General features: G+C 41.7%; 4 protein-coding genes across 4 annotated transcripts in view; 3 read left to right on the forward strand and 1 right to left on the reverse strand.

Moving 5' to 3' along the window:
* Positions 1-1,825, forward strand: part of LOC118088932 (vitellogenin-2-like) — a 28,811-nt gene extending 26,986 nt beyond the window's left edge. The window contains exon 31 of the mRNA XM_035123162.2: positions 1,494-1,825. Within this exon, the coding sequence (XP_034979053.2) occupies positions 1,494-1,534 (41 nt within the window). The 3' untranslated portion in view covers positions 1,535-1,825. The remainder of the gene's footprint in view (positions 1-1,493) is intronic.
* A 1,405-nt stretch (positions 1,826-3,230) lies between these two features.
* CTBS (chitobiase) lies at positions 3,231-12,143 on the forward strand. Its single transcript, XM_035123163.2, has 7 exons — positions 3,231-3,486; positions 5,858-5,996; positions 7,901-8,109; positions 8,870-9,041; positions 9,275-9,372; positions 9,857-10,018; positions 11,769-12,143. The coding sequence occupies exons 1-7, from the start codon at positions 3,355-3,357 to the stop codon at positions 11,955-11,957; spliced, it is 1,101 nt and encodes a 366-aa protein (XP_034979054.2). The 5' UTR covers positions 3,231-3,354; the 3' UTR covers positions 11,958-12,143.
* A 4,665-nt stretch (positions 12,144-16,808) lies between these two features.
* LOC118089131 (di-N-acetylchitobiase) lies at positions 16,809-23,605 on the forward strand. Its single transcript, XM_035123548.2, has 7 exons — positions 16,809-16,850; positions 17,188-17,326; positions 19,150-19,358; positions 20,677-20,848; positions 21,348-21,445; positions 21,788-21,952; positions 23,052-23,605. Exons 1-7 carry the CDS (start codon positions 16,809-16,811, stop codon positions 23,259-23,261), a joined length of 1,035 nt encoding a protein of 344 aa, XP_034979439.2. The 3' UTR covers positions 23,262-23,605.
* Positions 21,938-25,493, reverse strand: part of SPATA1 (spermatogenesis associated 1) — a 32,305-nt gene continuing 28,749 nt past the window's right edge. The window contains exon 14 of the mRNA XM_060276780.1: positions 21,938-22,317. The gene's annotated coding sequence lies outside the window, so the exon portion shown is untranslated. The remainder of the gene's footprint in view (positions 22,318-25,493) is intronic.

Below are 25,493 nucleotides of genomic sequence, written 5' to 3' on the forward strand. Positions count from 1 at the left end.
ATGCACACATTTTTTCTTCACAACCTCTTATCTGAATACAGGTCTGGGGAAAAACACACACACACCAAAAAGGGAACCAGAAATTTCCATGACTGTGACTAATTTCCAAATCATGGTTCCATCCACCCCTTCACAAAAATTTTAGGAACTCACAATGACCACTTTACTAATCACCAAAGCCAACATGTGTTTTTAAAGATATTTAGTAGCAGCAGAAAAGTATGAACAACCTTCAGCTCTGGGAAGTATGTGTCTTCTAAAACACAATTGTATACCTCACACATTATGGCTTTCTTTCTTTCATGCATTGCATTGATGTAGTCAGGCAGTTGGGCTTCCCATTGCAGAACACTGGTTGAGTCCCACACTCCAGTATAGCTCATAATCCCTGTTCAATTTAAGCAGACACCTTTCTCTATTCTATCTTCATGTCAGGCTGTAACACATTTTGCACAAACAAAACAGAATAACCCACCCACACAGGCAAGTTATCAATTTGCCGTGTTTTCACAATTTATTTTGTAATGCGAGATTTCCAGCTGCAGTTTGGAAGCTTTAACAAAAATCAGGTTTCTGAAAATAGTCCAGGCTATAATTTAGATATAGTTTGAACTCCATGTATTTCCTCAGTGTGGCTTGCCTAAATGTTCATGTACAAATGTTTCAAGATATGAGAAAGCAACTTGCAGCTGAATATGACATCTTGACATAGCATAAGTATGTGAAGCAGTATTTTAATCCTTATTCCATGGGGAGGGAGGGAGAAATAGTATCCATCAATATTACCCAGAATATGTTGCCTTTAAGATACAGTTTGCTTGGGCTTTAGTTTGACTACCTTATTCGATGAGCCTGTGAGGACTGACATGACTGCATTCCTGGGAGTCTCAGAAATATACTTGTAACGGGTTGCATCCCTTCCTATTCCAGAAGTTTGAAGGGGATACGTAGGTAAAAGTCTATAGCTACTGTTGATTAGCCCTGGGCAGGTAAGCACTTCATTTCCCTTACGTCAGAGGACCAAGGAAATAGGAAGAGGCACCTGGGTCACGACTAAGGATGAGAGGGTAGATTTCTTCAAGAATCATTTTTTTCTTCCCAGAGTAGTGGGTTTGAAAGCTGAGATAAATAAGTAAATAGAAACCACCCTCTCACACCAAAGCATATTACCATAAAACAGAGAGCTATGTAATACAGTACAGAATGCAATCCACTGGGGTTGATCAAGTGAAGTCTCACTGAAGTTACTTTGCTCTTGAAATCCTGCCCAGAAATTTATCGTTCATTACTGTACTTTGGCTGCAAGCTATGTCCATTGTACTCCAGTTTGTTGTCGATCCAGTGATAAATCTTTGAGATAAATCTTTATCAGTGTTCTGCTCAATAAGTAGACTTCTAAATGCATAGTCTTTTTAAACAGTCACATGGTGAAATTGAATTAACAGGAAAAGTTTCAAATAGCAAAACTGTATCACATCCCATTTTTGTTCCAGAATCTGCTACCATTCCACGGGGAAGAGCAAATAGGTATTGACCAGAAGCTCAAGGATATCAAAATTGTATCTGAGATTCAAGCAGCATGTTCCTGTGAATACCTGCAATGCACAGCTTGATGTTATTTGGCGGAAGATTAGAGCTTCAAATGGTTTCCATTCCAAGGCCAATATATTTAATGGACAGAGCAATTGAATTATTTCAAACAGGAAAAGTAGCATCACTTTCTCCTTTGAAGAACAATGCATTTCTACCATAATCAGTAATTTTCAATAATAATTTTTTAAAAATCTATTTGAGTTAAGACATTTAATAAAACATCATGATTCCAAGAGCACAGCTGCACTTGTTCTGTGTCTTATGAAATACCATGTTGCATCGGGTCCAGATTCCATGACACACATTCACAAAACACACCCTCAGTATTGGCTCTTGCAACCGATACTAAAAATAAGCAGCCAGGCGTTACTGCAGAGCAATTTCAGAATTGGGAGCAAGGTGATTTGGCTTTTAGGTATCCAAATGATGCTTTTTAAAAAAAAAACCCCAAAGACCTGGGATCTCTATGCCAGCGGTTCCCAAAGTGGGTGGCACTACCCCCTAGGGGCTGGGGGCATAGCTGTCAAGTTCTCCCTTTTTTAAAGGGAAATTCCCTTATGCTGAAAAGGCTTCCTCATGAGAAAAGGGAAAACTTGACAGCTATGGCCAGTGGGATTACCTAGGGGGCTGCTGGAGGTGTAAATGGCCACCAAACTTTGAAAAGCTGCTATCACTGGATCATGCTCGGCAATTTCAACTATTCAAACTGAACAGTTTAAATCGAATTCTCAATAAACGTAGGAAATCGTTACTGCCTCAAATTTTATGGTGCTGCTATCTTCCTTAGCAGGTTGTGCAACCTGCCATTCCGAATAACAGTTTTTATAGGGTTGATGGGTACCAGGGATGAGTCTACAGTATATTTGACGTTTTATTATGTTTTTATATGGGTTGGAAGCCACCCCTATTGGCTGGGGAAACCCAGAGGGTGGCAACATGAGAATGGGTCTTCTCTGCAGTGGCTCCCCGTCTGTGGAATGCTCTCCCCAGGGAAGTTTGCTTGGCACCTTCATTGTGCACCTTTGGGTGCAAAAACATTCCTTTTTAACCAGGCCATTGGTTGATCCGATTTACATATGCCCTTTTTTTTCCTGTGAAGGGGGGCTATTGGGTTGTTGTTTTTATTTTTATTAGGTATCTTTGTGGCTTTATATCTTGATTTTATTCTGTGAACCGCCCTGAGACCCCCGGGGTATAGGGCGGTATAAATTCAATCCACCAGTAAATTGTGGTTTTATTTATTTATTTTTGTTTTGTGAACCGCCCTGAGACCTCTGGGTATAGGTCGGTATATAAATGCAATAAATAATAATAATTATTATTTTTTTATGGAGCCAAGCAGTTGTGGTGCGACCCCCCCCCCTCAAAGTTTGGGGAAGTTTACACAGTGAATAGAGAGTGCAGAGGATCAGGTACTGCCGTCTTTAAAGTGTCCAAATTAGGCAGCTCCTGAGGGATTTATTATTTTATTATTTGTATTATTATTCCACTTGTGTTTTGTCTCTTAACTGTTAAGGCAACTGGCACAGCCCAACCCCTGAGGGTGAAAAATGGCGGGTGACGCTAAGGGGCGCTCATGGAACGCTTCCCTCAGCGTCTCCCCCTCCCTTTCTGGGCGGGGCCAGCTTCCCACCTTCCTCCTCGCCGGCCCTCAGCCAGGCATTATATACTCTCGAAGAGGCAGAGGCGAAAAGGAGCAGCCGCGGCGCGCACGCACGCACGCACTCACGCACGCCCCGCTTAAGCACCTGATACGAAGACATGGAGGGGTTGCTAAGCGGCGCCGGCGGCGCGCTCCTCCTCCTCATCTCCCACCTGCGGCTGAGCTCCGGCGCGTGCCCGTGCGAGGACCCCGCGCTCTGCAACCCCATCTCCGGAGCCAGAGACTTCGAGGTGCGCAAGCGCAACAAGCCTCTTAGGCAGCGGGAGGGGGAGAGGAGAGGAGAGGAGAGGAGGGCGCGGTTGCTTGTTGAGTGCACGTGACGGTCCTCTTAGCCAATCCTCGTCGGCGTTGGTGAGGGGAGAGAGATCGGGAGGTAGTGGTAGCTTGGAAGGTTGTTATTGTCAGGGGTGGAGAGGAAGCTTCTCCAGACGTTGCTGAACTACAAACTCCCGTCCTATCCCCAGCAAGCATAGCCAATGGCTAGGGACGACGGGAGGTGGTTATTCAGCAACACCTGGGCCAGGGTTTCCCGAACTTGGGACGCCACCTGGGTTTGGACTACAGTTCCCATCATCCCTGACCAATGGTCCTGCTAGCTAGGGATGATGGGAGTTGCAGTCTAAAAAAACCAGCTGGGGACCCAACTTCGAGAAACACTGATCTAGAAGGCTGAAGCTTCCATACATATCCTGCAGTGCTTGTTAGTCTGTCATGCCTGCTCCATAGGTAGAGATTCAGCAATTGCAAGTTTTCTGCACCATGGGAAAGCTTCACCTGTTGGATTTCTGCTTTTCATGCAGTTGCTAAAGGCACTGGTGCCCTCTCAAGGAAAGTGCAAAACCTGAATTACCCCCCATCCTCAATTTGTTTTGGGGCTTACGGTATATGTAACTCCAGATTTCCCCTTGTTGAAAACTGATTGACACTGCCTTCTGTGGCCAAAGCACTAGGAAAATGAGTTAAAACTGAGGCTATGCAGTGTGAAAGTCAAAGAGTTTCCTACACACCATTTCTTTATGCAGGTAAGCTGGAGGCATTATCAGAGCTCAATGACACATTCCACCTACGCAAAAGCAGCAGTGGAAGGCATGAAGTAGGGCTAGGGAGGAGAGAATATATATCCTAGAGAGGAGGCCTGGCATGGGCAGAGGACTGAGGGCCAGATAGAAAGATACTGAGGGTCACATTTAGCTTCAAGGCCTAAGGTTTCTTACCTGCTGTACATAATATATAGCCATCATGGCTAGTCTTATCCTCCATGAATTTGTCTCATCCCCCATTTTAAGCTGTCCAAGGTGGAATCTACACACATAAAAAAACCACGCTCTGAAAATGCTTTTTAAAAAAAAAGTTTTGAAAAATACATTGAATTTGGCATAGCTCACTGTCACCATCTAGTGTCACATTTGTATATTGCACTTTACAACACATTTAAAATGTTTTATTTGCAGCTGTATAACCTGGGTCTCAAGCTGCAATGCTGTGCAGAGTGGTGCATAGATTGCAATCCTGTGCAGAATTAAGCACGCTTGGACCCATAGATTTCAGCGGGCTTAGGTGTCTCTTGTGCTCCATTGAAATATATACAGGACTGTTTCATTTATTTTTCATTTGAACATCCTCTTTTTTTTAACCACAGCACTGCTGAACCGTAATAGAACCTTTTACTGAGAAAATTTGTCTGAGGCAGATACGTATCTGAGGAAATGAAACCAATGTGCCCTGCCCCTTCAGGCATGCTTCTAATTGTTGAAATGCTCAAATTAGATGGGAAGTGCATCTCACCTACTTATCTGAAAGTTAACTCCCTAATGTATTGTCTCCTGCTTCCCAGGGATAATAGGTTGAGCCCTGGAAAATCATCACCAACTTATATTACAAGATGTTCTGTGGGTTGCTGCCTGGAAGTGGTTTAATTAACGATACCCATCTTTGTGCTTCACATTAGTAAACCTTGAATTTTAGCTAATCTCTTTAAAGATAATACTCACTTATTTGAAAGGATAAATGTTAATCATGAGATCCCATAATTTAGGAAACTATCTTATTTGATTCATACAAAGATTAAGTCTCTTTAGAGCCATCATTTTTTGACAATCTACTTCCTGAATTAAGAACATTCCTAGCATTTGACTATGAGAGCCTATTGTGGGAGCTACACAGATGACCTATGAGTGCTTTTGTGTTTTTTTCTGGTCCTTATCTCTTTGTGTTGCACCTGCCTTTAGAGTTTTAAGGCACTGGGTGCAAACTCTTTTATTTACCTAGACATTTAATGATGTTCAGTAGGTTTTCCTTAGCTGCGTTGTGTCGCTGCTGTTTCCACTGGCTTTTATTTTTGGATTAACATGTAACTTAAGTGTTGGTGGGCTTAAATACAGACGTTTTTTGTGCTTATAGTGTTATAAACCACCTTGAGGATTTCTGTTGAACAATTGATAGAACTATATTGAATAAGTAATAACTAAATGAACAAATAAATGGTTTAAATAACACCAAATTTTGCTTAAGACAATAACAAGAGTTAGCACATCTGGCTGTTGTGGGAGGAGAGGGAGACTTTTATTCTTTTTCTTTTCTTTTTTTGTTATGCCTCTGCAGGTCTTTATATTTGACATTGGTGGGCAGGCCTGGAAATTTTATGACTGGTCACATATTACTACAGTGGCAATTTTTGGAAAATATGACCCTGAGCTTATGTGTTACGCTCATTCGAGAGGAGCCAGAGTTGTTTTAAAAGGTACGTTCTGCAGTGTAATGAGAACATTTTGGTGCATCAGCAGCATCTTGTATGCGTTTTCTCATAAGTAATTCCTACTGAGTTACTCCTGTTAAGTGTGCACAGGAGGGCAACCTTAATAATTATATGAGAATATTGTGATTGTGTGAAAGTAAGCTTGCACTGTCAACTTGCACCACCAGTCTCATGACACACTAGCGATCTCCATTATGTTAAGCTGCTTTGAGCACAAAGGGATGGTGGACCGATCAGTTTGTCTTTGGGGGAGCTCTCTTTTGAAATCTACTAGCTTTAGATTCATGCATACCAAGAAGTGTAAAGCATGCAACATTCTCCTCCCATCTGCCATAGTTCTAAACTCACTTACACAGAAGATAAAGTTCTGATTGTTTCAGGAGAACTTCTATGTAAGCTCTGTTAAATGGTTGTGTAATTGATCATGAGACTTCATGTAATATCCAGTACTGTTGTCATACTGTGGACAGCCAAGGATAAAAGCGGATATAGCTGCCTGAGCACATGATGCCAGGCCAGAACACAAATGTGTCGCTTCAGAAAACCATGGTCTGGATGTAAAGTTGAAGCAGTCTGGAAGCTATGGTGTTTCCATTTAGAGCCCATCTACATTGAAAGTGCTTTTAAAAAACACACATTAAAACATTTAAAAAAAACATAAAACAGTGACAGTGATTCTGCCTGTCTGACATTGACCATAAGGTGACTGCGGGAGTAGCTGAGTTTTTGGCAGTAGTGTCTCAAGGAGTAGTTTAATAGGAAGAAATTTCAGATATATACATATACATACAATTAGTATATGCAGTTTACTGTTGCCTCTTTGTATGCATTTTAAATACTTTTGTATGTGATTCTTTTTCTTGCGATTCTATTTGTAAAATGCCTAATAAAGGTTTGATAGTAACATAAAACAGTGTTGCATTTATTTTGAGAAAGACGCACACTTGCATATGTTCAGACTGGTAGCGTGCTCCCAGTCTAGATCAGGGTCCCATGCAGATCTGCTGCCAAGAAATCTCCTGTGGCTGCTATTTGTCGCCAGCACCAAAGGTGCTGTAGTGTTTACTGCAAATAGCATCTTCAGAGGAACATGCCAGCCAGGAGACTAGGGACTCATACAACTGCTTTCCTTCAAAATAAAAGTGGTAGCATTAAGCACACTTTTATATATATATAAAAAGTGTGCTGGATGTAACATGTAGTTTATGTAACATGTAGCTTACTCCTTGGGCCCCATTACATAGTGTAAATTGTTAGTGTAAGGTAGCTCTGGCACACAGCAGGGTTAACTAGATCAAGTAATTGGGAAAAAGAATCTGGATCATTAAAGATGGAGGATATAACTCAGTTTTATTCAGCAGTAAATCAACAAACCAATCCAGTGGTTTCAGCAAAACAGTATAATAAGTTCAGCACAACAATATATGTGCGTTCACAAAAGTTCAGCAATATATCTTGTGACTACATTTAGTTCTTAAGCAACTTTTGAAGCAGTTTCTAAATGCTTTTTTTAATTTCTCGTTTCACTTTCTCCTTTCCTTTATGAACATTGGTGTTCATGCCCTCTCTTCTTGCTAATATCCATAGCCCACTGCTAATCACATAATCCACTTCAGCAGATGGTCATACAAACCCTGATCTGTCGATGAAGGCTTTTTGCCCCAAGATGTGTACAAAGAGCTCTGGGTGGATAAATTGGGGTAGTTTAGTTATGAAGTAAGGGATCAGGGCCCCAATCCTAAGCATAGCCTATCACAAAGTAAGCCCCCTTGAATTAAGTGGAATATACTGCTATATATTGAGTAATATTTAACATCACGGTAGTCTAAAATGTTTCTTGTCCCTTCCAGCAATTCAAGCCTGGCACTTAATCACATTTTCTTATTTAGGAGACATATCTGTGAAGTCAATTGTTGACCCTGCTGTCAGAGCAGCCTGGATAAAAGAAAAAGTGGATCTGGCCAAAAGACAGCATCTGGATGGAATCAATATAGACATTGAACAGGAGGTTGCAAAGTCTTCACCTGAATACTATGCATTAACAGATTTGGTTAAAGAAACAACAGAAGCTTTTCACAGAGAAATTCCAGGATCACAGGTAAAAAATAAAGCAGAGATTACCCTTTCACAAATATGAATTCAATTCTACATCAGCCAAATTCCATTGATTCATCTCAGTGCATGGCATTAAAGACTCTTTTTTGACACCATTTACCGTCGGTCACGACTGGACCTAATGGTCAGGGGTCCCTTTACCTTTACCTTTTTTTACCGTTGTGAGCACAAATTTTGGTACTGGATATTGATAGCAGACACAGCTATTCCATTAAGTGTCAGCCCAGCAACAAAAAAACAGTAATAGGCCAGGAATAATAATAATAATAATAATAATAATAATAATAATAATAATAATAATAATTTATTTATACCCCGCCCATCTGGCTGAGTTGCCCCAGGCACTCTGGACAGCTTCCAACATGTATAAAAACATAATAAAACATCAAACATTAATGATAACAATCTGATTCAATATAAAAAGTCACAATAACTTTTAAATAAACAAATTCAGAATCTTATACCTTGTTGCCAAGTATACACAGATGATGCTGTGGTTGTGTCCCCATCTATTCCAAGAAATTTACAGGAATGGATGGTATTCAGCTGAGTTTTACTTAGAGTAGACCCCATGAAATTAATAAACATGAGTCAGCTAGGACCTTAATTTTAATAGGTTCACCCTGAGTAAATCTAAGTTGAAGAACACAGTATATGCAATGTTGAAATGAATTGCAAATTGTGTATAATGTACTAAGAATATCCATTCAGAGATAGATGAGTGTTTTTATTTCCCACCACAGGTGACTTTTGATGTAGCCTGGTCTCCAGACTGCATAGACAAACGATGTTACAACTACACCGGGATTGCAGAGTCTTGTGATTTCGTATTTGTTATGTCTTACGATGAACAGAGTCAGGTGTGGTCACAATGCATAGCCAGAGCCAATGCTCCATATAACCAAACCATAATGGGTAAGAACCAAATATATAATATTTCAAAAAATTGAAGCCATGGAAATTTGTTCTCACTTTTTTTCCCCAAGGAAGAAAACAAGTAAAATAAAATAAAATGGGGGAGAGGGGGTTGAAAAATGGAGCTCTGAGGTAGGCGAGAGGATTCAAGAATTGTAAAATTTGATATATGATTGTTCCAGTTGAATTTCAGATGGTTGGATATATTATTATTATTTTTGTTATTTAATTAGAATATGAAAAATATATTCACATGGGCATTAATCCAAAGAAGATTGTGATGGGTGTTCCATGGTACGGCTATGATTATACCTGTCTAGGCTTAATTAAGGTAAGAGAAAGATAGCTGATTCATTATATTTCTTATTTAAAACAACTTCTATATATTATTTAAAATGCTTACAGAGATACATAATATATAACATTATAACTTTCATATTACAGTAACTTAAAAAAATTATACGGATATATGTTTCCCTTAAAATCATTATTCAAAACAATAGCAATGCCAAATGTTCTTAAAAAAAACAAACCCCTGCTTATTTGCTTGTTATTTTCTCTTCTAATACAAGTTCAGATAATGTTACAATGTCCCAAATATTTTCAAACCCATCATGAGACTGGAGATGCAGTGCTCTTTAGCTTTTGCAATACAGTACTTACTTTTTACAGTAAGTTAGACAATAAGGTAATAGCTAACATCTAACTGTGTTTTGTTCACTGTCTCTGAAGTTTAATTCAGGGGCATGGATTATAGACTGTTCCCTTTTTTTGAGATTTAACACGTCCGTGTAACAGAAGTTGCTTTTCTTCAGGCCCATGTTTGTTCAATCGCAAAAGTTCCTTTCCGAGGGGCTCCATGCAGTGATGCGGCAGGACGTCAGCGCCCGTATAAAGTAATCATGGATCTGGTGAACAGTTCTATTTCTGGGATCCTGTGGGATGCGGAACAGGAAGCCCCATATTTAGAATACAAGGTGAGTTGTTAAAAGTCTTGCTTTCTGAAATGTATTTCTTTTATAAGAATGTAAGTTGTACGACAGGGGTCCCCAAACTACGGCCCCCGGGCCGGATGCGGCCCAATCGGCCTTCCAATCCGGCCCGCGACGACCCCCGGCGCCCGCTGCCGCCGCCCGCTCTCACGGCGCGCGGCGCAGCGACGATCTAAAAAATCGGCAAAAAATCGCTGAAAATCCTTTGTGCGCATGCGTATGGGCCTCTCCCGACCCGGAAGAGGTCATTTCTGGTGCACTTCCGGGTCGGGGGAGGCCCATACGCATGCGCACAAGCGATTTTCGGCGATTTTTTCCCCCGCCCATGTGCGTGTGCGCATGCGCACGGGCGCGCACTCCCCCGCCCTCCGGCCCGCTGCGCGCGCACTCCCCTGCCCTCCGGCCCGCCGCGCGATCGGCGCGGCGGGCACCGGCCCGCCGCACGGTAAATCTGGGGACCCCTGTTGTACGAGTACACCAGAATCAGATAGTAGCCGTGTTGATCCATTAAGGAAAAAAAGCCCCAGTGTCACAAAGTGGTGAACATGCTTTGGAGTTTGCCGGAACTCTTCAGGGAGCAATGTGCTGAACAAATTAAAAGCTGGGGTGGGAGTGAGTTGGAGAAAGAGAAAAAGTAGGTGGTGGTGGTTTTGTCCCTCATATCTATGATTAAGATGGAGAGAGTAAGAGGCATCATGCAGACATAGCTGGAATAGCCACATCTGGCAAGACAGACTACAAGATCCATTTTTTAAAATCCATCTCCCTGGCCACTTCACCCCACAAACTCTCCACTTGGATGTGGATGGATATACAAAACGAAACTTGGGCGAACTTATAATGGTTTTCATCTTCTAAAAATGGGGGGGGACCCCTTATAGTAAAAAAAATAAAGCAAGAAGACATGTGTTGCCTAGAAAACGAAAGATAACAGGGGAGTCACCAAGCAGATCTCTGTTGGAGGGAGTTTTATAACTGAGGCATAACTAGAGAAATGTTCCTCTAATTGATCACCACCCATCTAAATTTTGCAAGTGAAAGCAGTTGCCTCTAATAATGATTATTTCAGCTGCTGGGCAAACACTGTTGGAGAGATGGAATCTTTCAGGGACCCTGATCCCAGACCATTTATGACTTTTTTAAATTGTGCCCAAAAGCAAACTTTGATCTAGTGAAGCTCTTTAAGTATAAGGGTGAAAATGCTAATACCAACCAGCATCTCTCAACAACCTAGCTGCTGTATTCTGCACCAACTGGTTTCTGAAATTTTTCCAAAGCTTTAACATGTTGCATTCCAGAAGCTTTAACATGTTGCATTAATCAAGCATTTCCTGATGAAATGGGTACTTGTCATGTCTTGGCTGAAGGCTTCATATATGGGGAAAGTAGACTTGCAGAATATGCAAATAATTATTGGAAACATAAACAGTAAGCAGGCATATTATTAACCAATACCCTGTGTAACATGTTGTCAATAACCAATCATTTTATATAGTGTTTAAAATTTGCGACGGACTTCCTCGTGCTTTGCCTAATGGCAACACTTTGAGGTGTGTGCCCATTAGCTCCATTTTCCAAAGGCCGAGAGAAGTTGTTTTGGCCGAGTACATGCAAAGGAGCATTTGGCAGAGACTTGAGTTCGGCTCTCTTGGATCCAAGTGCAAAAACCTCTCATCATCAAGCTTACTTTGCAGGAGGCATATTAACACATTTTCTTTGTTTCGCTGTTTTGTAGGATGAACGTGGTGCTTTCCATCAAGTGTGGTTTGACAATCCCAGGAGCATTTCTCTGAAGGCAGCCTATGTGAAAAACCTTGGCTTAAGGGGTATTGGCATGTGGAACGCCGATTGCCTTAACTACTCCGGTGGCTCCTTAGCACAAGGGCAAACAGCAGCAATGTGGGCAGCCTTGATACCAAAGTGACTTAAGGAGAGTGTTTAGTTTGCCTGTTAGCTGTCATTATTTTCAGTTTTAATGCATCTTTACATACAGATATAATTAGTTTTAATTATCTGGTTTTTATTTTTTCAATTTTAATACATCATCATCAACAAATAAAATTAAATACCTGCTTTATATTTTGTTCAGCATTAATAAATAACATTTTAAGTACCTTTATATCACATGTATTTCTTTTATCCTATAACTAACTGATTAGCAAAACCTTTCGATAGTACCATGGGCAGTAGGAAGAGCCCATAGAATGGGGGAAGAAGCAGAAACCGAGGGGAATCACCCTAACATTTCTAACCTACCTTCCCCTGTAAAGGCCCATCCTTTTCAACCCATCATACGTTCCTCTGTTCTCCACCCTATGCAAACACATAATCTAATTCCAATGTACCCATCCCTTTCTGACTACAACAGGGGGGCAGCAGTGCCCTATAACAAGAGCCAACCTGAGCCCATGGCAGGAAAAAAAAATCAATACAGCAATAAAATTTTAAAAAATCACAAAGAATTCCTCTGCTCACCAACACTCCAGCTGCTTGGCTTGATTCCACCACTAAGAGACAAACACTGTTCCACCCAGACAAGGTCAAAAGGCAGAGCACCCTCACTCTTGTGACACAATACACAAGCTGGCCTCAGGACAACCTCTCCCTGACCAGCCACTTGAGAAAGCACCTTGGGGGCACAGCTTCTACATGGGCTCAACATGCCACCACCAGCTCCTCCTTCCAACAGCAGTCTCAAGAAGTAGGATAGCATAACCTTTTTCAGTTAGATCTTGGAAATTTCTCCCCCAAGGAAAGAGAGAAGTCCAAAGACTCCTGGCGATCAGTCAGCAGCTTGTGCATTCATTCTATTTGCATGCCGCTTTCCCACAAATATAAGCCTGCTCAAAGTGGCTAAGGGCAAAGAGAAACAATACATTTCAACACCAAACAGTGCAAAAAGCATTTCCTAATAACACAGCAAAGCAACACAATAGCAAATATAATAAACATTCCAGAATTCTAAATATAACAAGACTACATAAACAATATTCCAACATCCAATAACAAAAATAAAGGAGCTTTATAGTTTCACCTTGGTCCTAGAAACACCCTTCACATGAAGTTGCTTATGGTCCTGCAAGGCTTCCAAGGACAAGTGGGGCAGCTGGAAACACCATTCCTATGGGGTTAAGTTACCCGTTTTCTTTATAGGCATACACAGATCTAAATGGATGCACAAACTTATTGGGACGTAGCAAAGTACACTGTGCCCTTTTCTCAATGTGCCAATTTTACTCCATCAACTGTGAACAATCAGCTCTGACTAAAGTATTCTGACTGCTGTTCCTTTTCATAGCTCCAGGAGGAACTTCTCTCTTTTGAAAATACATATCCTAAGAAAGCAAAGGACAGAAAACTGTTGGTCAGTGTAAATAAAATGCAAGGGGAAGATGCACATAAAACCATGAGCCATATCCTGAGCTGCCAACATCGAGAGAACTGCCAGATCAATGATTTGAAATGGGAGAGGGGCAAGATACTGTTCTGGTTAATAATTTACTACCCATGTTTACAGCTTAGGTCAAGGTGCATAGTTGTTAGTGCTTAGCTTTTTTCATCACATGGGGACTGGCCTTATATATGTAAGGCCTTTACCTTTACCTGTACAAATTATATTAACTCTGGAAAAATCAGCCAAGTTTTATTTTACCTTTTGTGTAACATTTCAGTTTCTTTTTATCAACTAAGCTGAAGAACAAATCAAGGAATTGCTTAGGAAGATAAGGTGGTGTATTACACCAGGTCACTCAGACCATTGCTCCATCTAGCAGTAGCCCTCCAAATTTCCAGAGGAAAGCATTTCCCAATCCTGGAGATAGGATTGGACCTGGGACCCTTTGATGCAAGGCCAGTGTACTACCGAAGGAACATCCCTTTCCCAGGGATATTTACCTCTTACCAGAGGAGGTAGCCTATTACCAGTAGTCAACTGTAGCAAAAACAATGAAAAGTCTTACGACACCTTAAAGCAGCAGTTAGGGGACCTCTGGCCCAGGGTCAAAATACAGCCCTCCAGGCTTATCTAGTTCCCCTTGGGACTTCATAATACAGTATAGACAGACGGGATGCCAGTCCCTAGCTACATGTAACTTTATAACCTGTTGATAAGGTAGATATATATCTCAGCTTTGCTATCAACAACAGTGAAAAAGGCCATCTGTCCAAAGGAAAAAAATGTTTGAGAGTAAGATATTCTACTGAACGGAACAAAATATGGGCCAAGGGTCTTAAGAACCATGAAACAAGTTACATGAGCCCAAGGGGGCTTTTCTCACACAGTTCTCCTTAATAATAATAATTAAGGGAAAGGGAGGGGGGTTCTGTTGGTTGATGTATTTAGGGATACCAAATACAGAGGGCTAGGAGGCGCAGCTCTCTCAAACCTTGTGAAATTAGGCTGCTTCCTCTGTGTTGAAAAAGTTCCACCTTCACAAATAAAATGCTGCCTTCCTTCTTCTTCCAAAATCCCCCTCAGTCTGCAAACACTGGCAGGGGCAGCTGATTGAGGGAAATGGTGACTGTCTCCATCTACAAACCTGGTCAGAGGCACTGACTGGCACTAGGGGGAGCCCACAGACTTACTCACTGAGTAACCCCAGCATGCACACCCCTTTTTTTCTCGACATCCCCTAGAACTTACTTCCTTGTTAAGAATCAGGTGAGGAAGTGTCCCCAAAGCGACAGATCGGATAGCCATGTGCAAGGCCTAGTCCCCAGTTTGACCAGGAATTTTCATCTGAGGGCTTAGTGTCTTGATTTGATAGAGTTGGGTTTTGGGTTAGAAAAGGAACCAGGGGGGCAATGTTACTGAATTTACTGTTGATGAAAATTTAGGCTGCAATCCTGGGCCTGCTTAACTCATGGAACATAGTGCTGTTTGCCAGGACTGAGCCACACAGCGTGTTTTCTGTGGCGTGGTTCTTTTGCTGAAATCCCATTCAAACCAGCTGCAGACTGAAAGTGACCAGTTGGTGCATTTCCACCGCTGCATTTCCAAGCAGCATTTACCAGTCCCGAGTATTGTGCAAAAGGATGGCTAGTCTAGGGTTGCCACCTGTCCATTATAATAAGGGGACCTGCTGACCAGGGAAGCGGTGAGTCCTTGTTGGTTTTACGTGCTTCCTTGACCCTGTTCGTTTATAGGGGTTGGGTGGGTATTGCAGGCATAGTCTATAGGTACCAATGAACCCCCCCCCAAAAAAAACCTCATGACTATTTAAGTGTTTTAAATGTGTGCTGCAAATGAAGACTCAAACTCCTTTGCAAGAAACGGTTAACAGTCCCAAATTCTCTTTCAGCCTAATCTTTTGAAAATAGAAATAAGTCCTGATTAGTTCAGCTGAATATAGTATGCAGAGGACCGGAGCCTTAAAATGGTGGTTGTTTTTCATTTATTTAAATAAATAGGATGGAAAATATTGTCTAAAGGACTATGGAATTATCACTCTCATCCTTTTGAAGTCTACGTTGATTCTCTGGCACCTGAGACAGAATGATTTGACCTGTCCCACTTCCCGTAGGATGAAAATGAGGAGGGGGGAGGGGAGTTCTGTACACACCAACGAAGAATCTTGATTCCGTTGGGGGGGGGGGTTGTGGAAGTTAGATTGTGGCATGGGGAGGTTGCTAGGCGGTAGAGACACACACCTGCTGGCCGCCCTTCTCCTCCACCTTTGGTTGGGCTCAGGCACTTGCCCCTGCGAGAACCCCGTGCTCTGCAATCCCATCTCTGAAAGCAGAGAGTTCGAGGTGCACATGGGAACCATGTGGGGGTAAAATTTATTATTATTGTTATTTTGCAATGAATAGGGTTAAAGGGCACATCATGTGGACCAGCCAATCCCTAACAACGAAATGGAGAAATCTAACAGACAGTTGCAAAGTCACCTCCTGCCCTGGCCACCTGTTTTAAGGCTCCCCTACTACTTGGCCTGCTGTGTTTTCTTCCTCAAAGGCTAGCTCTCATTTTATTGAGCAGGGGAGAAAGGAGCTCTGGCAGAAGAGCTTCCAGGGAATATAGGACACTCTCCCCTTCCAAGGCAGATTTCCAGGCCTGCGTCCACTCCATCCAGTGGTGTATCGTGGGTTGCCAGCGCATGGGGCCCGCATGGGAGGAAGGGAAACGGTCAGAGTACACATGCACACACTCAATGGCCTAACGTCATCCAGGATATTGCAGCTGCAGAGAAAGAGGAGTCATTCTCTTGTCTGGAGAGGTTACTCCCTGGTTCGCATGGAGAAGCCATTTTCAACAGAGCCCAGCGACGGAAGCATGCAGCTGTATTGAGGCAGCACCGGATGTTGAAATTTTGTACCCCCTAACAATTTTGCACCCGGGGCAACTCCCACACTGTGGCCACCCACCACACCACACCAATGCCTCCATCTGTTCAGAAAGGAAGGAAGGCAAGCTTTCCTCAGATGAGGTGGAAGGGGAGAGGAGAAGGCAGACACTGTGGGATCTCTTGAGTTACTTTCCCTTAACAAGTTATGTTTTTCACTTCCTGTTCTGTTGTTTATTTTTTGACTTACTTGCTTAAGCACGAATTGAACTGGTGAGGGGCATGTCCTGCCCACCAGATGTACACGCTAATTTTACTCCCTGCCAATGAGGGTGGGGGGGGTAACATCCCACACAGACTCCCCTTCCTCCCTCCAGAGAAGGAACTTATCGTGGTAAATACCAACTTTCACACCTCCATATCAGGATCCCCCCCCCCTGGTGACACCTAACAAAGGCACAGAAGCACAATCATAGAAATCCTGTCCTGGGATGTCGGGTGAGGATGCCTCTAGGACTCAGAAGGGCTTATGTGTAAGTCGGGGTTTCCCCTTGTACAAAACTGGGCGACAGTGCATTCTGTATCGAACACTAGAAAAAGAGTTGTAATTTAGTTGGAGACATGTGGGTGCAGAGTAATGACCAAAGGAGACAAATTGAACATATATTTTTGGGTGGCAGTGTACTGCTGGATCCACTATCTGTTGGGCATCCTACTTTTTATGAATTTGCAACGCAACACTTTATTGGTCAGCTGCGAGAGAGTGCTTGGCATTCGGGACATTAAATAAATAGAGCTGGTGAAGAGAGTTTACACCTCCAGCTGCTGAGGGAGAGAGAAAGAGCTATCTACTTTGCTGTGCCTCTGCAGGTCTTTGTATTTGATGTCGGCGGGAAGACTTGGAAGCTCTACGACTGGTCGCAAATTACAACAGTGGCGACTTTTGGAAGATATGACCCTGAGCTCATGTGCTACGCACATTCGAAAGGATCCAGAGTAGTTTTAAAAGGTATCTTCTGAGCAGGGTAATAAGAACATTTTTGCGCAGACTCGGAATGGATGCTTTCTGAAGTATATGTCCCTCAGGGCAATGAAGTTTACTTCCATTAAGTGCACATACAATGGCAAACCTTAATACAGTGGTACCTTGGGTTACGAACGCTTCGGATTACAAACTCTGCTAACCTGGAAGTAGTACCTTGGGTTGAGAACTTCTTTGCCCCAGGATGAGAATGGAAATCGTGCACCAGTGGCACAGCAGCAGTGGGAGGCCCCATTAGCTAAAGTGGTACCTCAGAATAAGAACGGTTTCGGATTAAGAACAGACCTCTGGAACGAATTAAGTTCGTAACCCGAGGTAGCACTGTATGACCCTATGTGAGAATCACATAACTGTGATTCTCCTCATAGTTTCTCTGTAGTGTGTGAAAGTAAATTGTTCCACCAGTTGTACTACCTGAGAGGCCTAAAACTGGCTAATAATCTCCAGTCTACGTTCAGAAAATAGTCTGCATTGCATTGCTTTTTGGGATCTCTCTTTTGAAGGTTCACAGCTTTAGATGCATGTAGAATCTGCTGCGTTCTTTGCTCATCCACCTAAACAAGTTCCACTGATTTCACAGACGTTATTCACGTAGCCTTTCCCAGGAATGCTGTTCAACTGCCGCCACCTGCCTTGCCGTGGAAATCCCCAAAGGGATATGGCAAAACATCCTCTCCCTGATTCAACAAAATCAGCTTGTGCATTCAGCCACTGCGGCAACAGATACACATCTGGCATTAGCTTTGCCCAAGGCATGATGGAGAGCAGCAATGGCTGGAAAATGATAAACATAACATTTTACAAGGACAGGAAGGAACACCACGGACAAAATAATTGTCACACACAGGAGGAATAAGGATGTAGTTTGAATGTTTCACCTATAGATTTATAAATCCTTTAAATGCGTGAAGAGGAATGGATGTCGTTAATATTGCAGTTGTTATATAAGGGATTTTTTTTTTGACTGAAAGGTAATTGAGATGAATAAGATTTCGGAATGCAGAAACAAAGTAAGTCATCAAACCATCAGTTCTAGCATGCGGGAGGCCACCTAAATTATATAATTTGGCATTTGAATGATTGGGATTAGTAATTGTTTTATAATTTGGCGTTGTTATAATGGGACTATCATTGGATTGCTGAAATTGAAAACTAATGAAAATTATTGAAATAATAATAAAACACACCTGGCAATCCATCTGCATCTGTATCACAAATTGACTTTTATTGAGTTGGTTGTATGCAGCTGTGGCCTGTGAATCCCCATCTGGGGCCACTAATTATTGCGATTGACTAACTGCTATAACAAGACGAATGTGTTTACTTTATTTCCAACCATTTAAAAAATCTCCTCTCCCCCCTCCGCCAAAAGGAGATTCAAAGTCTATAGGTGTAGACAGTAATGAAATAAGTGGTTCAAACTCTAATCCCAAAGTCATGGGTTAGACTTCTGAGTAAACATATTTAAGATGTCGGTGGTATTTTTATATACAGGGAACAACCATTTTGCATGTGTTCAAAGCACATGCAACCATGTGTCATTTTCAGACCTGGAAGAGGGCATAACAGGAGTTCGTGTCCCGCTGATGTGTGCAGTGACCCAGAATGCAACTGTTTATATGAACATCTCATCTAGTGAAATTTGTATTTAGATTTGTATTAATTTGGTGAAAATTTGTTTTGTTTTTTTAAAAAAGGAAAATAAATAAAAAATAATTGGCCATATATATATATCTATATATCATCTAGTGATGCAAAATTTTGACAACTAATCACCATTTGTTCTTTAGGAGACATACCTCTGAAGAAAATTGTTGACCCTGCTGCCAGGACAGCCTGGATAAACAAGCAGGTGGCCCTGGCCAAAAGGCAGTACATGGATGGAATCAATATAGACATTGAGCAACAGGTTAAAAAGTATTCCGCCAAATATTATGCATTGACAGCTTTGGTTAAAGAAATGACAGAAGCATTTCACAAAGAAATTCCAGGATCACAGGTAAAAATAAAGCAGATTCCTCTTACATGTTTTTCGGGTTTGGTGTGTGTGTGTGTGTGTGTGTGTGTGTGTGTGTGTGTGTGTCAGTAAACGAGGGGAATTAAGACTAAGAGAGCTGAGTAGGGGTGCTCGTGTAATCTCACTGTATACAAGTTGTACAAGTGACAATAAAGTATTTCCATTTAATTTCAATTACATATCACATAATGAAGTATGTCACTCCAATGGATGAGATTCAAGGCCTCCAGTTGGCATTTCCCATTGTGAGCACAAATTTTGGCCCTGAATATAGGTGTAGAACTCTAAAACTATGAAGAACTGCAAAATTATACAGTACAAATTCTACAAACACCTTCCATATCTCCTCAAAGTCATTTCTCTTGCATATTCCCCGTTTTACCTTAATGGCACATGTTAATTTATCATTAATAGCTATATCCCACATCTCTTTATTCCATTCTTCCATTTTATATTCTGCTTCCCCCTTCCACTTCCTATCTATAATAATTCATGCAGCTGCCAATAAATTTGTGAGCAAGTCCTTCAGAGCCTCTTATGTTCCTATTTGTCGAAAACAAATAACCTAAAACCAACTAACCAACCCTTTATCCACTTAAGCCACAATCCCATCTGAAAGTACCGTTGAGTTCTTTTAGAGTACCGTATCTCTGCCAGATTTCTGGCCTTCTGTGAACACCTATTCTGTAATGGATAGCCAGTGCTTTTTTTCTTTTAAAAAAATGTTTAAGGGTACTCTCATTTTCCTACTCATATTGAAATACTGCCCCTCAGTGAGACCAAACTTAGATTCACAAAATGTTATGGGGCATGCGTCCCCCTGCATCCCCCCCCCAGAAAAAAAGCACTGAATAGCTATTCACAACAGATACGTGTTCAGCTAAGCTGTGGGGAAACCCAAATATATGCAAAGTGTGAAGAGCTGGCTGCTCAAATTGTGGGTGGCTGCATTAATAGAGAAAACTGGCAAGCTAGTCTTGAAATTTAGGCTGGAATCCCACACTTACCTGGGTGTGTGCCCCATTAAATACAGCAGGACATACGTCTGAGGCAACATTCATAGAATTCAGCTCTAATGACACTCCCTTGTTATAATTTGGAAAAAAATAATGGGCGTATATATATATGGTTCTGAGAATGCTGCGGTTGAGGTGGAAACATTTTTTCGATTGTAATTTTTAATGCAATGTTATAGGGTGTGTTTGTGTGTGTGTGTTGCTGCTGCTGCAATAACATTAACAATTGTTTCTACAAATAATGCCTGTTTAGTGACAAATGTGCAGTTCTCTTTCCTCCGCAGGTAACTTTTGATGTACCCTGGTGCCCAGAATGCATATACATGAGAGTATACAACTATACTGGGATAGCTAATTCCTGTGATTTCGTGTTTGTGATGTCTTACGATGAACAGAGTCCGATGTGGTCACAGTGCATACTAGGAGCTAACGCTCCATACAACCAAACCTTAGCTGGTAAGAATTAGCCTCAGTTTATGGACTATCAAAATCTACTGGACATTGGCAGTAGGCTTAGCAACCCTAAGAACCTTAATTAGAATAAATTATGTATACTGTGGAACTTTGAATAATTCTGTATATTGCTTGGAAGCGATACATTAAAACGATGTTTGACAGAGTTGCAATGCACATCTTTAAGTAGCTGCAGCAGTAGAAATCCCAGATGTGGATCTTGGTTCTAAAGGAAATGTAGCCACCTTAAAATCTGTCAACATCTGCTCTCATGTTAAGGTGCCTTCTTGATCAGAGTAAGACATAAATCACATGGAAAATGGAATCACACAGCACTCTTCAAAGGTAGCTAGCTGCATATGAAAAAGACTCGGAGGGCTAGTTGTATCTTGAATATCTTTCTCAACAGCTTGTGATTTATTAATGCTACAAACGTAGCTGCAGGCGTGGAAGTAAGAATAAAAAAGCAGGCAGGTAAATGTTAAATTTTATATTAAATTAGGCTATGACAATTATATTCGCATCGGCATTCATCCCCAAAAGCTTGTGATGGGTGTTCCATGGTATGGCTATGATTATACCTGCCGAGGTTTATCTAAGGTAAGAGAACAACTGCTAATTTCTAACTATGTTTTGCTCACTGTGGTTTATAAAGTTTGTTTTTGTGGGCACGGATTCTACACTGCTTCAAAACTGTTGTAACAGCCCACGTTTTACTTCTGCCCAATTCTATAAATCTGCACACCGTGGTTGGTGCGTGCACTTAAGCAGAATTTTGTTAAGAAAATGGAGGGCTTGTTAAACAGGAGATATCTTATTTCCAAGAGATTTTAACGGGGTAGTAGACTCTTGTGTGGACGAGGAATTAAAATATATCACATGATCTACATATCGCTTCCTGGGCTTTAGTACATTTGCATGACACAAGGTGTGTTTCTTTAGGACCATGTTTGTTCCGCTGGAAATATCCCCTTCCAAGGGGCTCCATGCCGTGATCCTGTGGGACGCCAAGTGCCCTACAAAGCAATAATGAAGCAGATACTTCCCAGATCACTGTCTGGGATCCTGTGGGATAAGGAACAGAAAGCTCCATATGTGGAATACAAGGCAAGTTGTATAAAATTCCTTTATATGTTGTTGTTGTTTAAAAAAACATTTATTTATTATTCTATATATAAAAAAGAAAGTTACAGCAGTGTATCTGTTCATTCAGGATTTAATCCTTCCTGGCAAGAAGCCACCTCGTACATTCCTAGTTCCATCACACAAAATTCCGGTACAGTGGTACCTCGGTTTGTGGACCCGATCCATTCTGGGGTGCCATTCGTACCCTGAAAAGTCTGCAACCCGAGTGGCGCTTTCGCTGGAAGTAAACACTTCCGGGTCCGCCGCGTTGGTATCAAGAAAAAACGCAACCCGCAGCAGACGCAACATGAGGTATGACTGTAATCTCATGGTGGTCTATTAGTTTTCTGTAATAATTGAAGAAGAGAGAAAATGATAAATGCACAACTGCAATAATTCAACCAAGGGAGGAGGAAAGGTGGATAGAAATGAATCTGTTTAAAAACACACACACACACCCTCAAAACTTTAACCCATATTTCCTTGCTAGGATCTCATTTTTTCAAAAAAAAAAAATTAAACAAATTTCTCTTTTAGCTAGTTGCATGAGTCCCTGTAACCAGGCCTGTATTGAAGGGGATTAGCTTCCCAGTGGCACCATATTGATTTTTCTTTTACTATCAAGCAAGTTTAATAATGATAATAATAATTTTATTATTCATGCCCCGCCCATCTGGCTGGGTTTCTCCAGGCAGATTGCAGCATATCCAAAAAATATAATAAAGAACACACATCAATCATTTGAAACCTCCTGATACAGGGCTGCCTTCAGATGGCTTCTAAAAGTTGTGTAATACTTTATCTCCTTGACATCTGAAGGGTGTTCCACAGGGCGGGCGCCACTACCGAGAAGGCCTTCTGCCTGGTTCCCTGTAACTTCCCTTCTGGCAGTGAGGAAACCACCAGCTAGGGATCATGGGCGTTGTAGGCCAAAAACATCTGGAGGGCCGAGGTTGAGGAAGCCTGCACTAGTTCCTTGGATTTCTCCTATGCTTATGAACACCTAAAGCTGTGAGGCTGGGTTTGGAAAGAACACAGGGAAAGCATGTTGACATATTTTCTCCGTTTGACACTTTTGCAGGACCCACGGGGTGCTTTTCACCAAGTGTGGTTTGATGATCCCAGGAGCATTTCTCTGAAGGCAGCCTATGTGAAAAAACTTGGCTTAAGGGGTATTGGCATGTGGAACGCCGATTGTCTCAACTACTCTGGAGACTCCGCAGCACAAGAGCAGACAGCAGCAATGTGGGAGGCCTTGAAACCAAAGCGGCTTGATGAAAATGTGGGTTAAAATTTGGACAGCTGTGAATGGCTACTTTCCTTCATGGGCATAGAATGCAAAGAGGGGAGAATCCTTTGAAATGTACCTGAAATGTATCCCACCTTTCCCTCACTGCAGTAAAAAGGCATACTGTGTACTATTGTACCAATGGATTCTTACTGTCATTTATTTATTTCTGTATAAGAAGAAGAAAAAAATGTTACAGCAATGACCCTGTGTATGTTACCTTGAGTTCCCCGGAAGAAAGGCAACATTAAAAAAATGTAATAAATGAGTCACCAATCGAAAACCTTCTATAGCTGACGTTGGACCTCATTACTTGACTTAAAACATGCATGCTATGAATGTTAGGCAGTATTGGGGGATATGCTGCTGCAATTAAAACGAGCATCACGCTGCGCAAATGAAAGCCATGCACAATTTCTCATATACAAACTGAAAAATGAAAAGTCTATCATTTGGATGGGAAGTAAGAAATATCGCATTGCTGAATCATTTGTAGTTTCCATAGCCTAGTTCAAGATGAGTAATTCAATAGGCCTGCTTGGTTGTGCCTTTAGACCTTCACTTTTAAAAACTATATAACAAAACATTGTTAACAGTTGTATTTGTTGTTGTTTAGTCGTTTAGTCGTGTCCGACTCTTCGTGACCCCACGGACCATAGCACGCCAGGCACTCCTGTCTTCCACTGCCTCCCGTAGTTTGGTCAAACTCATGTTCGTAGCTTCGAGAACACTGTCCAACCATCTCGTCCTCTGTCGTCCCCTTCTCCTAGTGCCCTCCATCTTTCCCAACATCAGGGTCTTTTCCAAGGATTCTTCTCTTCTCATGAGGTGGCCAAAGTATTGGAGCCTCAGCTTCAGGATCTGTCCTTCCAGTGAGCACTCAGGGCTGATTTCCTTAAGAATGGATAGGTTTGATCTTCTTGCAGTCCATGGGACTCTCAAGAGTCTCCTCCAGCACCATAATTCAAAAGCATCAATTCTTCGGCGATCAGCCTTCTTTATGGTCCAGCTCTCACTTCCATACATCACTACTGGGAAAACCATAGCTTTAACTATACGGACCTTTGTCGGCAAGGTGATGTCTCTGCTTTTTAAGATGCTGTCTAGGTTTGTCATTGCTTTTCTCCCAAGAAGCAGGCGTCTTTTAATTTCGTGACTGCTGTCACCATCTGCAGTGATCAAGGAGCCCAAGAAAGTAAAATCTCTCACTGCCTCCATTTCTTCCCCTTCTATTTGCCAGGAGGTGATGGGACCAGTGGCCATGATCTTGGTTTTTTTTATGTTGAGCTTCAGACCATATTTTGCGCTCTCCTCTTTCACCCTCATTAAAAGGTTCTTTAATTCCTCCTCACTTTCTGCCATCAAGGTTGTGTCATCTGCATATCTGAGGTTGTTGATATTTCTTCCGGCAATCTTAATTCCTGCTTGGGATTCATCTAGTCCAGCCTTTCGCATGATGAATTCTGCATATAAGTTAAATAAGCAGGGAGACAATATACAACCTTGTCGTACTCCTTTCCCAATTTTGAACCAATCAGTTGTTCCATATCCAGTTCTAACTGTAGCTTCTTGTCCCACATAGAGATTTCTCAGGAGACAGATGAGGTGATCAGGCACTCCCATTTCTTTAAGAACTTGCCATAGTTTGCTGTGGTCGACACAGTCAAAGGCTTTTGCATAGTCAATGAAGCAGAAGTAGACGTTTTTCTGGAACTCTCTAGCTTTCTCCATAATCCAGCGCATGTTTGCTATTTGGTCTCTGGTTCCTCTGCCCTTTCGAAATCCAGCTTGCACTTCTGGGAGTCCTCGGTCCACATACTGCCTAAGCCTGCCTTGTAGAATTTTAAGCATAACCTTGCTAGCGTGTGAAATGAGCGCAATTGTGCGGTAGTTGGAGCATTCTTTGGCACTGCCCTTCTTTGGAATTGGGATGTAGACTGATCTTCTCCAATCCTCTGGCCATTGCTGAGTTTTCCAAACTTGCTGGCATATTGGGTGTAGCACCTTAACAGCATCATCTTGTATTACGTTCAGGCTTATTTTTATCAGATCAGTTGAAGAGTCACTTTTAAAAAAAGTTCTAAACTTCTTTCCAAAAAATAATTACATATATTCATTAGAAATTATCTTTAAAACCATTCATACGACATAACACGATTTTTGTCATGCACTATTTTAATATTGAAAGAGGAAGCCTGTTGTAAGTGGCATTTGGGAGTCTGTTCAGAAGTGCCC

Source organism: Zootoca vivipara, chromosome 7 (genome assembly GCF_963506605.1).
Source record: "Zootoca vivipara chromosome 7, rZooViv1.1, whole genome shotgun sequence".
NCBI lineage: Eukaryota > Metazoa > Chordata > Lepidosauria > Squamata > Lacertidae > Zootoca > Zootoca vivipara.